Genomic DNA, 14,155 nt, shown 5'->3' on the forward strand with positions numbered 1-14,155 from the left:
TTCTTTACATGATTAAAATCTGTTTTTATGAGTGAATTTATGACCCTCTATTATTAGACTTGTAATAATTTGCCAAAGAACACTCACCGAACCAACTAGTAAACTAACAAAATAGCAAAACGAATAACAAAAAGGACAACAAAACGAAAAAAAAAAGGTTAGCGATAAAAAAAAATACTTAATGCTTACTTAAAATAATATTCATATACTTTCTTTTTTTCACGCCAAAAATACTACCTAATTACATTTTAGTTGCATCATACTTACTTATATCTGATGAAAAAACACGTGTCAACCTTATATTTAATAAAAATTAATACTTTTTTTTCTTAAAAAATTAATTCAACATTAATTGTTTCATTTTTATAGTGCAAAAATTCTTTCTCCTCATTAATATACACAAATTATTAATTTTTTAAAAAACCAAATCTTTCTCCTCATATTTTAAATCAATTACATTTTATTTTAAAATAACAGTAAAAAGTTACAAATTCAACTTAAAAGTTGTACTAACAAGTCAGATTAAGTTGCAACAAATTAAAAAGATTAATAATTTTGTATTTGGACGTGGGCACTATTCGAATATTGAAAGATTAATAATTTAATAAATTAATAGTTGGGCTAAAAGTTTTAAAAAAGAAATTTGAGGTTGTTTTTGGACTACATATATATACTAAGCCCATCCAACATTTAAACATAAATTATCTTGCGACATAAGCTAAGTCATTAAAGTTCAAAGAATTTGATTATGATTTTTTTACTAGGCGTGAAAGAACTGTAGTAAACGTTCACTGTTACTTCTATAAAACGTTCTTTCATAATAGAGATCGTTGAAATATTAACGCGTTAAAGACTTGAAAGTTCTACATCGTAAATTTGGACCATTTCCACTCTATATAGGTTCCATAAATAAATTAGAAAACCGAATCATCAATTTATCAAGAATAAAGCTCACATAGCTAATGATCTAATCTAAGTACGAAAATGGCATCAACAGTTACAATGATCTAATCAAATATCTAGGTTCCAGAGACAATTACACGAACAGCATCGACTGCAAAGCCAACCTCAACCATGTTCTATCGAACCTTCTTGTCATGAACGGAAATCGCTACAGCTTCTACAATATCTCCTACGGCCAATTCGGAGGCATCAATACATTCCATGTTATCGGCAGCGAGGCCACATGACGCAAGACTGTTGAAAGAAATGATATTGAAGAGTATTTGATATTTATAGTCTTGCTGATTTATGAAAAATATTAGAGTGGAGTCCACTAATCCAAGATTGAGGGGGTTTAATATCGACTATTTATATGTCAAAATCTATGCTAAATTGAATGAGAAATTGATGAACAAAGTGCTGAAAAATATTAGTAATTGTGAAAAAAAAAAAATGCGTTGTGGTTCGAAGTGCACTTGCAAAAGTCTCAAATAGAATAAATATGTTGCTTTTGTAATGTTTATATAAAAAAATGGCCTTTTAGCTTTCAAAAGTATCGTAATTTTGTGGAGGGACTGTGATGCACATAAGCTCATCTTCACACCCAGGCTGAGTTGGATTGGACCTACCCAAATCATAAAAATTCTCCTTCTCATACATATTTTTTTTAAAATTAAATAAAATCGTTGTATTAATGAGGTGCATAGCTACGGTTTTGAACGTTTTACCATACATCAAGATGCCATCAAAACTGTGAACAGATTTGTTTTAACCGTGTATTAACTACACTATCTGTATTATTTCTTTTTATACTCTGTTACAACTTTTTAAGCTTTTGTTTCAATATAAAACTCAACAAAGAAATATGAATATATAGTTTCTTTATATAAATTCGAGCGAGTCAACAAAGACTAATACCCCCCTGTTTAATATTTGGCGTACAAGACCTGCAAAAAAGACTTGTCCCTTTTCCAACCAATGAATAAGAAGACTGAACTGTCAAACTTGATACTAAAAAGTATATGAACGTTTTTAAAGAGAAAATAAGCGCGTCTAATATCTCATTAGAGCTGAAGTGATACAGTACAGGACAATATGGCTCTGAGAATAATCCTCTCTCTAATCCTTTTCCAAATTGTCACTTTCGTGTCCTCACAGCCAATCACCAGTGTCCCAGATTTCTTGCTGGTCTACTGTTTATACGACACAGGCAATTACACCAACAACAGTGACTATAAAGCCAACCTTGACCACGTCCTCGCCGAGATTCCCACCGGAGACGGTAATGGTACGGCTTCTACAACCTCTCGTACGGCGGCGATGGCCGACTCGGAGACATCGATAAAGTCCACGCCATCGGACAGTGCCGCGGAGACGTAGATCAAGACCTTTGTCGCGATTGCCTTAAAAACGCAACTATCCGTGTCCTTCAGGTAAAAGTGGTCATATGGGATTCCGCGACATCTCGTTTCCCGTATTATTGATACCATATGGAAAATTGGAAAAAAAAACATATTATGAAATATGATACCGGGATTTTTGTCCCAGAAACATCCGGGAAATGAGACGGAACTGGGATCCCTATTTAGTACCATTTAGTACCACATTTTTTAAATTGTATATTTTAATTGAAAATATATGAATTTTTTTATTTATTTTTAAATGCATTCATGATTAAAATAAAATAAAAAAAATAAATATGGGAAATATGAGAATCCAGGAACCGTGAAATATGGTACCGGGAATTCCCGGTGCCGTGAAAAATGGTTCCGGGATTTCCCAATACCATTTTTTACGGTTCCGAGAGTCACATTCCCCGCAAAATATGAGACGGGACCAGGGGATCCCATTTCCCGGATTCTATATGGCCAGCTTTACATTCAGGTCCTTTTTTTTTATCTTCTCAACAGTTTCATTTCAAGTTGAGTTCGATTTTTTTTTTTTTTAATTTTTATTTATTGAAACCGCTCAAAAGGTTTGTAAATCAATGTAATTGGCTCATTCCTCGTTGTCCATTATTACGATAAAATTTATAGAATTTTCTTAATATTTTCTCTTTGATTGTAATTATTCAAGGCTTTTCCATGCAGATGGTAGGTGAAATTTTAATGGCATCTTAATTGGATCAATAGTTACAATTTAGTCTTAATTTTTCTTTTTGGTATTCAACTCTCAGAGTTTTTATTTTGGACATTTTTAACCCTACTAACAACTTATTTTAATATATTTGATAAAACAATCGTAGATAATTCATTTTTGAGCGGTATATTAGTAAATTAAATAATTATAAAAAAAAAATCTCTTCAAAATCATTTTTATTTTATTTTTAACCGTATATCTAAGGTACAATTGCTTAAATTGCTAACGCACAAATGAGCAAATAGTTAGAAGCTCTGAAAATGAAACTTTTTGTTGGAAATATCATCCAAAAAAAAAAAATTAAGGGGCTAAAAATACCAAAAATTATAAGTTCAAGGAAGCTAAAGCTAAAACAAATGCTTAATGTCGAAAGTGCGACTACTCAAAAAATTCAAAAAAAAAAAAAATAGAACCATAAATAACTATATACAAAATGTACCACATTCAAATTGAAAACTTTATTTTTGAAAATTTTAAAATCACAGGTTTGTCCTGGCCAGAAAGACGCGGGTGGGTGGTATGAAGGTTGCATGCTGCGCTACTCTAACCGATCCATGGCCGGCGGTGCCGCAGGGCAACCCAAGAGGCTCTTTGTTAGCAATGGGCTAAGCGCATCCGACCCGGAAGGATTTAACCAAGATCTTAGGGAATTGCTTGATGACCTAAAAGGTCGTGCGGCAGGCGGCGGTGACTTGCGCAAGTATGCTACGGGGAATAAGTCCACTTCGGGATTTACGAACATTTACGCATTGGTGCAATGCACGGCGGACTTGTCAGAGGCCGACTGCATCAGCTGCTTGAACAGGGTGTTTGCCGATATCCCGAGGTGTTGCAACGGAACGACGGACGGAAGAGTCATCGAAAGCAATTGCAACTTTAAGTTCGACAATCAATTATTTTATGGGCAGGAGAAGGCTATAACATCGCCAGTGTCTCCTCCGGCACTCGCACCAGAAATATCTTCTCTGTCACCGCCACCAGGTATGATGAATAGCTAATATATTCACCCACCAAGTAGAATATGCTTGGAGTGAGATAAATTTGTTTTGAAAACTAGTGCCACAATATTGGATGATTTAGCTAAATAGTCAATTTAAAATATTGGATTTGCAAAATAGTCAAGTTAGTGAAACAATCAAAAAATGACAAAGTTTCAAAAAATTCTGACCCTTAGATTAAATTTTTGAAAGTGATAAATTGTTTAAAATAATTGTCCAACAAAAATTGGTAACATAATTCTACCTATTTTGCTGAAAATTTTAAACTTTAGCTATTTTGCTAATTATTTACTTTTAAATGGCTATTTGTTATAATTTGGTACTTAATTAATTATGTGATACTTAATTTAGTGTAGTGGTAATTTCGCACCATCTCTACTGGAGGTCGTGATTTAATCATCATTCGTAACAAATGCTCTTAAAAAAAGAAAAATATAATTATAAGATGAGAAGAGAAAAATAAAGTGAAAACATAAAACCATATATTATTAAAGATGTTTTTTAATAACCTATTGGACTAATTTTTTATTATTTAATTAATTATATGAAGTTGTGAAACATACAGGAGATGGGAGCGATAAATCTAGAGTAATTATCATCAGTGTTTCCAGTGTCGCTACGTCTATGTTGTTACTTACCATGGTCTTCTTCTTTTTGAGAGTCAGAATGACAGCCAAGAAAGTTGAAAGTAAGTTAATAAAGAATTTGTAATTGCTACAATGAATTTGCATATTTGCACTTTTTGCTAAACCTATATAAATTTCCCTGCATAATGTATTATTTTTCATTTATTTGAATGCTACAATATGTGATTACCTAAAATATATATAATGTACGAACCAGCTGAAGAAACAGAAACTCCGACGTCTTTGCAAATCAATTTTGAGATTCTTAGAGCCGCAACAGATGATTTTTCCGACGAAAATAAGCTTGGACAAGGCGGTTTTGGCTCAGTGTATAAGGTAAGTGTCACAATTAATTGTAGTGTAAATACATTTCTTGAGATATTTTTGTGGGCATGGGTACTTTCGTGATTTTCTCTTTATTAAAAGAAGGTTTGATTAGCTATACTCCTCGGAAATATATATATATATATATATATATATATATATATATATATTAGTTATATATACCAGAAAGTCGTACATCAATTGGAGATGTATCATTTGTGCCACCACCCGTTTCTACAAATTTCACGCTCCAAGTTTTCTTTCCTGGACGAATAGTGTAGGCGCTATATCTTTCTCGATGGCTCTTATTCTTTGAATGGACACAAACAATGGAGGCACGTCGTTCTCAGTCACATGTCACCTCGTCAAGAACTTGAAGACATCTTGACGATTTATGTTTAAAGATGAGAATGATGGAAACTTACAAATGGTCCTCAATTTATTAGCTCGTGATCCGATTTGATGTAGTTAGTTTGATTAGTTATACTTTAATCCTCAATTTCAACTATTGTAGGTAGTTTTGGCATAGACATGTATATTTTTGGTCCCATAAGTACCATTCTTTGATTCAATTTAGATAAGATAAATCCTAATTTTGAAGTAATGTGTCTTGATGTACTAATGATCCAGGGAAGACTGTCTAATGGAAGCTATGTAGCTGTAAAAAGGTTGGCTCAGGGTTCTTGCCAAGGAGCTCTTGAGTTCAAGAATGAGGTGACTCTAGTTGCTAAGCTTCAACACCGTAACCTTGTAAGGCTGCTCGGCTTTTGCCTCGAAGGAATCGAAAGGCTTCTTGTCTATGAGCTAGTTCCGAATGGAAGTCTTGATCACTTCATATTTGGTAGACTTTGCAGATCTATATATATCATTAAGTTTTAAAATTGAAATTTTTATACTCTGAATGATTTTGTAGATCCGATCAAGAGGCAAACGTTGGATTGGGAAAGCCGATATAAAATAATAGGAGGCATCACACGGGGGCTCCTTTACTTGCACGAAGACTCTCGTCTTCGAATCATCCACCGAGACTTGAAAGCGAGTAACATTTTGTTAGACGAAGACATGAATGCTAAGATTGCGGATTTCGGGACAGCAAAGTTGTTTATGGTGGATCAGACTCGGGACAATACAAGCAAAGTTGTGGGAACCTAGTAAGTACGCACATCTAATGATACCATTAAAATAATGAGAATTCAAAAGGTTTATATGATCATAAGTTGTTTCCCTACAGTCATTACATCAATTTGAGAGAAAATGTTCCCAAAACTCTGGGATTAGTAGTTAATAAACCTCATAAATCTTAATATTGTGTGATATATCCTTATGAACCATAAGATGCATAGGTTTATATGCCAAACAAATGAAGCACATGAATGCAAAAAATGAAATGCATTATTACATATTCTTAATAATTTGTTATTATAATTCTATATGCAGTGGATATATGGCTCCAGAGTACGTTATACACGGAGATTATTCAATGAAGTCAGATGTATTTAGCCTTGGTGTGTTACTCTTAGAGATAGTGAGCGGACAAAAAAATAGCTCGTTCCATAATGGAGATCATGTAGAAGGCCTTATAAGCAGTGTAAGTAAAATTGATAATAATACAATTTAGTTTTACATTTAATTTCGACAACATTTTGATGTTTCTTCCAAAATCATAGAAAAATTATACAAAATAGTCATTTGAAACTTATTGATTAGCAAAATAGTTAAAATTTCTAAGTTTTCAACAAAATAGTCAAAGTTGAGTTTTCACATATAAAAAAGTTGTCAAAAAAATATCGAAACTGAATAAAATTTTTGACAATTTATTTATCCAATTTATCTATTTCAAAATGTTTAGTTACATGGTAAAAAAAAAAAAAAAAAAAAAATATTGAAACACGGTACTGACACATTTTAACTATTTCATTAATTTTAGACAAATCTCAACTATTTTACGAAGTCATTAGTTTTAGCCGGCTATTTAACTATTATACCCAATAATATATCTGCAGACATGGAATAATTGGAGGAAAGGAACAGTGTCGAATATTGTGGATGCGGCGGTGAGACACGGCCCGGGATCTGAAATAATGAGAGTCATTCACATCGCGTTATTGTGTGTTCAAAAAAATGCAGCGAAAAGACCGACGATGAACATGGTTAATCTCATGCTCAATAGTAACTCTCTGTCTCTGCCGGTTCCATCTGAACCGGGGTTCCTGTTGCACAGCCGTACCGTTGGGTCGAATTCTCCGTCAGATTTCAATTCTGAAGAAAATAAAGCAGATCACAAGAAATTGGTTCAAGCATCTCTGAATGAGATGTCCATCAGCAAATTCTATCCTCGTTAGTGTGGAATATATGTGTAAGATTACTAAATGTATCTGGCACATTGATATTTCTGGTTTTTTTTTTTAAATGTTGTGTTGCAATTAGATCATTAAAATAGTGCAGTTTTTAATATTTTTATAATATGTACGCTTTTTTATTTCGGTATAATCTTATCATATGATCACTTTAAGCTTTCTTTTTTTTACACTACTTAAATTTTGTCCATTTTAGACGGACTTAAATTAAAAGTTTCATGGACATCCATGATCTGTAGGATTTGAGTGAATTTATGGCCCTCTATTATTATTTTATATATTTTGCCAAAGAACACTGACCGGACGACTGAGCACTAAATTAGCAAATATAGCAAAAAGAAAAAGCAAGCGATAATATTTAAGCCCAAATGTGATCCTGATCCCCATTTCTTGACTCAAATAATCAATCTTTGCTTTTCTCGAACTAAAGGAAAAGTGTCCATACTCCTGGAGAGCGATTCAGAAAAAAAAAAAAAAAAAAAAAAAAAAAAAAAAAACAGTGGAGGAAGAATGTGGTGAGGAACAAGTGGAAATGTTATCTTTACGATTTTACTTTTAGTATCTATTAATATTTAGACGGAATAAGCAACTATTTAACAGTTTAAAATTTTAAGATAATGTTTGTCATGTATGAAAGAACTTGAGCACTTGATTAATCATGTAAGAATTGAGGTGGAAATTTATGTTATCTATTAAAAAAATATCATATATACAAATCCCCCGAGTTACTTGAAATGTTATATGTATACATTGGATTTTTGACAAAGATTAAGGTAATTAAGTAACGGTTAGCGCGACAACCTCTGCAATTCAAAATGTTGTGTTTGTATCTTTTTTTTATTAGGGCAAACTAGCAACGTAGTTATTTTGAAACGTGATTTTTGGTTTCTATCCCACGTTTGGTAAATTTTGTAATCTAGCCATTTACTGAAATTTACGGTTATGAATTACCTAATATACCCTTGTGTTCAAATTTTGTTGAAGAAAATAGTAGCCAACGTTTGAGGGAATTCTAATCTACACGTGACAGAAATTTGGTCAATTTGAATACATAAAAGGATATTCGTTAATGTAATAAGAAAGGAAAAAAAATATTAATTGATTGTAGAAGTCAACTAAATAAATGCGTATTGAAAATCTGATTCAAATTTTAAAAGTAAAAAAAAAAAAACAAAACAAAAAAAAAACAAACCGGAGATTCAAATTTGTATGTTTAACCCAAATTGATAGGAAATAAAATAAAAACGACAGTAGTAAAAGTGCCTACAGTATATAAAAATAAACATAAATTAATAAAAATATACAATAGAAATATAATAATAAACCAAAATTAACCGCTAATATACAAAATAGAAAAGATTCGCGAAATCATTACCAGGGATTTGTTTAACATATGTTGCAATATATCAAAAACGTTACTAAAATAAACCATTCTTACTAATGGCCCTGCGATTAAATAAGATTTCTTCTTGATAAACAAATTGTGGTAAGAAATGTTTAGAGATAAGGCGGAACTGAAGAATTAAAAATTTGAATTGCGTAGCAAAATGAAACCGTGAAAAAATGTGAGACAATTTATTTCAAATATATTAAAATAAAACCGAAAATAAAAAATCCCTAAAAATTGGGATTTCCTAATAAAAAGTAATCGAACTAAAAGCAACAATTTTGTTGAAGATCACAATAATGTAATCATTTCCATTATATGTGGCTACATAATAGGAAAGTCAACTTATCACGGCTAATGTTCATTAAAGAAATAAACGCTCAATAACCAACTTTTCCGAATATAGAATTTTTTTAAAAAATTCGAAATATAAACACGTGTATTAACTTCGAAAAATTTTGGTTGATCAAATGTGGGCTACAAGTTTTTTAAGCCAAATTCTAGTAGAAGTATATTATAGTAATTAACATCTTTCATTATTAAAACATGTCATCATTTTTTGCAAGAGTTAAAATTTGGACGAAGCGTTGGCTAGATTACAATTTCAACGTTTCAGGTGGTTTAGTTCGACTAATTTTTCTTTTTATTAATAAAATTAGGTATAAAGGAGTGTTTCATTAAGGGTATTTTGATATTTCATAATTTTACTATGCAAAAAGTCATCTTAACAGATTGATTAGGTATAATATATTTGATGCATAAGGTATAATTAAGAAATAAACATTAAACTAGAGGGTTAAACGTGATTTTGTTAAAATCCATGATATACATAAGCCATTATAATGAAACTCAAGAGATACATAGAGAGCATGAGAAAAAATATATGCATATATATATATATATATATATATATATATATATATATATGTGAGAGAGAGAGAGAGAGTAATGTGAATGAGAACTAACAAGAGCTTATAAAAGTCGTGAGTTCTCCTCTCATATATTAGAATGTCTCACATCGATTGAGTACTTGAGCAATGTGCTTTTTATAAATGTTTGGCATCCCTCCACTCTTGAGCTAGCTTTTGAGTGTGAGTTTGGCCCACACTTCTAATATGGTATCAGAGCCAAACTCATTCTCGATGTTGGCCACCCGTTTCTACAAATTTCACGCACATCGACTGAGAATGTATCGTTTGTGCTCATTATAAAGGTAATGGGTTACTCCTCTTATTACCAACTGATTTTAAGATGGAACCTCATGATACTTTAACAATACGCCATTATAATGAAACTCAAGAGATACATAGAGAGCATGAGAAAAATAGATACATATATATAAGAGAGAGAGAGAGAGAGATCAAAGCAGCTCCGACCAGCACTTCTAAAATCGAGTTTGGTAAGTTGTAACACAAAGAGATACGTTACGTTCTGAACGTGGAGGTGTAGTTTTAAGCTTTTCAAATTTGTTTGTGGAGTGAAGAACATAACTATAATTTTGTATTTTTTTTTTAGTTTTTTGAATCTGGTTGTATTCTCATATTCATTATTGATCTTGATGATGTTAATCTATGCATCTAAATGTCGTGATAGTGAGCTTTGATTGTGCCAATTATTGATCTTATAGTTGAACGAAATTTACGGCGTATTTTATGTTGTTTTCCATTTGATTTTGTCTCAAAATTGCACCGGATATTTGATAGAATATTTGATTGTGTGTATTATTTATGTGCTCATGATCGACTTAAATCTAATCTAGTTAGCCTTTTTCATTAATTTTTTTTATAATACTATTCAATATGTTGTCTTTCATCATCTCTTATCCATCATCGAAATTTTGTAATCCCACATCTAAATCGCTGATTTTAAGTATCACGTGTCTGTTTCTTGTTCCGAATATCCGGGCACTTTACTACGCAATTTTCGTACCAAGACTTTAGTCTCTAATCAATTATCAAATTCGAGAGAAATGATCGTCGGTAAAGTAAGCCCGTGATTGATCCGGTCACGGTCTCACGGGTTGTGCAACTTGCGTTGCATTGCCAAGTAAAGCAAAGTAAAGTAAATAAATAAATAAGTCCACTTCAAACTTCAAGTTCCAACACCGCATCTACTTGAATTGAATAGCAAGCTTTACATTTTCTGTTTTTTTCCATTCCTTGCAACGAAAGGCTTCTAGAAGCTGAGCTAATACCTCACGTAATCAAAACGACTTCCTGTTTCTGTTCTCATTCCTTTTTCCGATTATTCTACGATGTATTTAATATTTGCTTAACCTTTTGTCAATTTCAGAATTATTATAGTTATAAGTTATAACTTATAAACCCCCAACAATACTTTACCATGCCTGCCACGTCACAACCATATTGACCACCGTAGCGGAATAGGTGGCGAGATCTGATTGCATTTCAAGACTTCATATTCCATGCAATTCTTTATATGGGTAATTAATTCTTGCTCGGCAAGATTTTGTTCGTTTTTGCAACATATAAAAATTTAAAAACGACTTTTCGAAACATCTCTCTCTCTCTCCCCCACTTTGAAGTCAGTCCCACAACAGTTTTTCCGAATCAGAAACTGATCACAATTCACAACAAAAAGAACGCCATGAAAGCCGATGAAGAGCAGCTTCTCGGCGGCGACGATCAGCAATCGATGATGCCTCCGGATCTGAGCTTCGAGCGCCTGAAAGTGGTTTCAGCTCTCGGCCGCGGAGCGAAAGGCGTGGTGTTCCTTGTGGACCACGAATCCGAGCTTCTCGCTCTGAAAGTCGTATCCAAAGACTTGATCGAGAAGAAGAAGAAAAAGATCGCCGGAGACGGAGACGGAGACGAGTACCGGCGCGTGTGCTTCGAGCAGCGCGTGCTCTGCCGGCTCCGCCACCCTCTGCTGCCGCGACTCCGCGGCGTCTTGGCCGACGCCGACAGACTCGTCGGCTACGCCATCGATTACTGTCCCGGCCGTGATCTCAACGTACTCCGCAAGAATCAGACCGAAAGAATGTTCTCTGATGACGTCATCAGGTACGTATTGTATTTGTATATCTATCTAGAGTATTGTTTGTTTGATAGATAGAGAATGGGAAATGATTCAGTGCGGTTGGGTTTATGATTAGGTTTTATGCGGCCGAGTTGGTATTGGCGTTGGAGTATCTGCACGGATTGGGGATTGTTTACAGAGATTTGAAGCCTGAGAATATAATGATCCAACAGAGTGGACACATCATGATCGTCGATTTCGATCTCTCCACCAATCTCTCTCCGATTTCTCCGAACAGACAGGCTTTTCCCTCCGGAAAATCTCCGCCGCCGCCGCCGTCGAATAGCCGGAAGAGATTCTCCTCGTCTCCGTTCCGCGGCTGCTTCAACTCGGGAGTGTCGCCGGCGGACGAATTTCCGGCGGCGGTGGACTCTGGGAGGACCGATCGCTCCGCCGACGACTGGTCGTCGGAGAAGTCGAACTCGTTCGTCGGGACGGAGGACTACGTGGCGCCGGAGATAGTTTCCGGCGACGGTCACGATTTCGCGGTGGACTGGTGGTCGCTCGGCGTGGTGCTCTACGAGATGCTTTACGGCGCGACTCCGTTCCGGGGAGCGAATCGGAAGGAGACTTTCTACCGGATTCTGACGCGGCGGCCGGAGCTCGTCGGAGAGCCGACGGCGCTGAGGGACTTGATAGGGAAGCTTCTGGAGAAGAATCCGAGGGAGAGGATTGGGGTGGAGGAAATTAAGGGCCACGATTTCTTCACGGGGATCGACTGGGATTCGGTGGTCCAGATTTCCCGGCCGCCACATATCCCGGAGATTAAGGATTTCGACGACGGCGACGAAGAAGTAACAAATACCATCGACGTTGAGATGGTTGTGCGAGGAATATTCGGCGACGGTGAAAAAGTCGTGGCTGATGATGATGATGATAATAATGATCGCACGGTAAATGTAAATACTACCAAGGCTTGGGTTGAAGGGCTCGACAATAATCACGCGGATAAATTCCTCGTGTTTTGACTATTTTACTTTACGTATTATTATTAGAGAAATTTCATTAATTGTGCTTAATAACCCGTTAAATATCAAGATTATACCTTAATGTTTAAAAATATCTAAATATGGACTTTTGACCCAAAATCGGACAAAAATACCCTTGATTCAAAAAACCCATATTTTTCTCTCAATTTCAAATGATTTTCATCACAATTCTTTTTCATGTTCGACCACCGAAAATTCTAATCCTAGCGCAACCAATTCGAACATGAAAAAGAATTGTGATGAAAATCATTTGAAAATGAGTGAAAAATATGGGTTTTTTGAATCAATGGTATTTTTGTCCGATTTTGGGTCAAAAGTCCATATTCAGATATTTTTAAACATTAGGGTCTAATCTTGATATTTAATGACTTATTAAGCCCAATTAATGAAATTTCTCTATTATTAACTATACATTATTCTTTTTATTTATTTTTTTTTATTTATTATGGAGCCACACTCCGAGATTTTATATGATATTAATACAGGATATATGACTACTTATTTGAACATATTATTCATGATCATTCTATGACTAAATGTTTATGTGGGCAGAGTAACTCAAACTATTAAGTTTATTTAAAGTTATAATTCTTCTTCTCTTTGTTGGTGGAGTTGCGTAAGTATATATTATAGTTATTATCTATCAAAAATTTCAGATGATAAATAAGGATTTCATAGGCAAGGGATATATAGATTCGTTATTTAACTTAATAGTTCGACTTTATGACTGTCTTATCGTAAAAAGAATAGTTCACATTTAATTTCTAGTATGCATGAAAAAAAAAAAAACAAAAAAAAAAACAAACAACAACTACTAGAGGGTAGTGTTACATTTAAGTTTAAACCATTAGAACGTTGTTAATCAAAGTAACTCTACGTTTTCATATCTGTCTCACAAACCAACGAGGCTCGGATGAAACCACTATGAAAAACCGACTTGGATCTAATTATCTTATTTGGATCTCAATTAAGTGTCTTGGTCCGGAATGAGTAATCGTGTATATTCATATTCGGCCAAACCCGAGTCAACAAGAGAATGGATTTTTTTTTTTTTTTTGAAAGAGAACAAGAGAATGGATTGGTAACCTTCAATTCACGTATAAGATATTCAAACGATGAGCGATCTAACGTAGGTATTGGATTCATAACAAACAAATTAGAGATCGATTCAACATGTACTTCGAGTCTAACCGTTGGTAAAGAATGATATATATATATATATATATATATATATATATATATATATATATATATATATATATATATATAACTAAGCCACTTGAAACCTTAAAATCTATAAAAAAAAAATGAATGATCCAGGGACCAAGCTCTTCAACAAGTTGGTTAATTGACT

General features: G+C 34.0%; 2 protein-coding genes across 2 annotated transcripts; both read left to right on the plus strand.

The window, feature by feature from the left end:
* The first annotated feature begins 1,999 nt into the window (after window positions 1–1,999).
* On the plus strand, window positions 2,000–7,423 carry LOC149387835 (cysteine-rich receptor-like protein kinase 29). Its single transcript, XM_089622261.1, has 8 exons — window positions 2,000–2,318; window positions 2,491–2,530; window positions 3,567–4,062; window positions 4,911–5,041; window positions 5,660–5,870; window positions 5,943–6,180; window positions 6,467–6,617; window positions 7,033–7,423. Exons 1-8 carry the CDS (start codon window positions 2,038–2,040, stop codon window positions 7,369–7,371), a joined length of 1,887 nt encoding a protein of 628 aa, XP_089478387.1. The 5' UTR covers window positions 2,000–2,037; the 3' UTR covers window positions 7,372–7,423.
* A 3,685-nt stretch (window positions 7,424–11,108) lies between these two features.
* On the plus strand, window positions 11,109–12,824 carry AGC2-1 (AGC (cAMP-dependent, cGMP-dependent and protein kinase C) kinase family protein). The gene is made up of 2 exons (XM_089621544.1): window positions 11,109–11,796; window positions 11,889–12,824. The coding sequence occupies exons 1-2, from the start codon at window positions 11,381–11,383 to the stop codon at window positions 12,778–12,780; spliced, it is 1,308 nt and encodes a 435-aa protein (XP_089477670.1). The 5' UTR covers window positions 11,109–11,380; the 3' UTR covers window positions 12,781–12,824.
* The last annotated feature ends 1,331 nt before the right edge of the window (window positions 12,825–14,155 follow it).

This window comes from Urtica dioica, chromosome 8 (genome assembly GCF_054948205.1).
Source record: "Urtica dioica subsp. dioica isolate 48M chromosome 8, U.dioica_male_clone48M_v1_H2, whole genome shotgun sequence".
Lineage (NCBI taxonomy): Eukaryota > Viridiplantae > Streptophyta > Magnoliopsida > Rosales > Urticaceae > Urtica > Urtica dioica.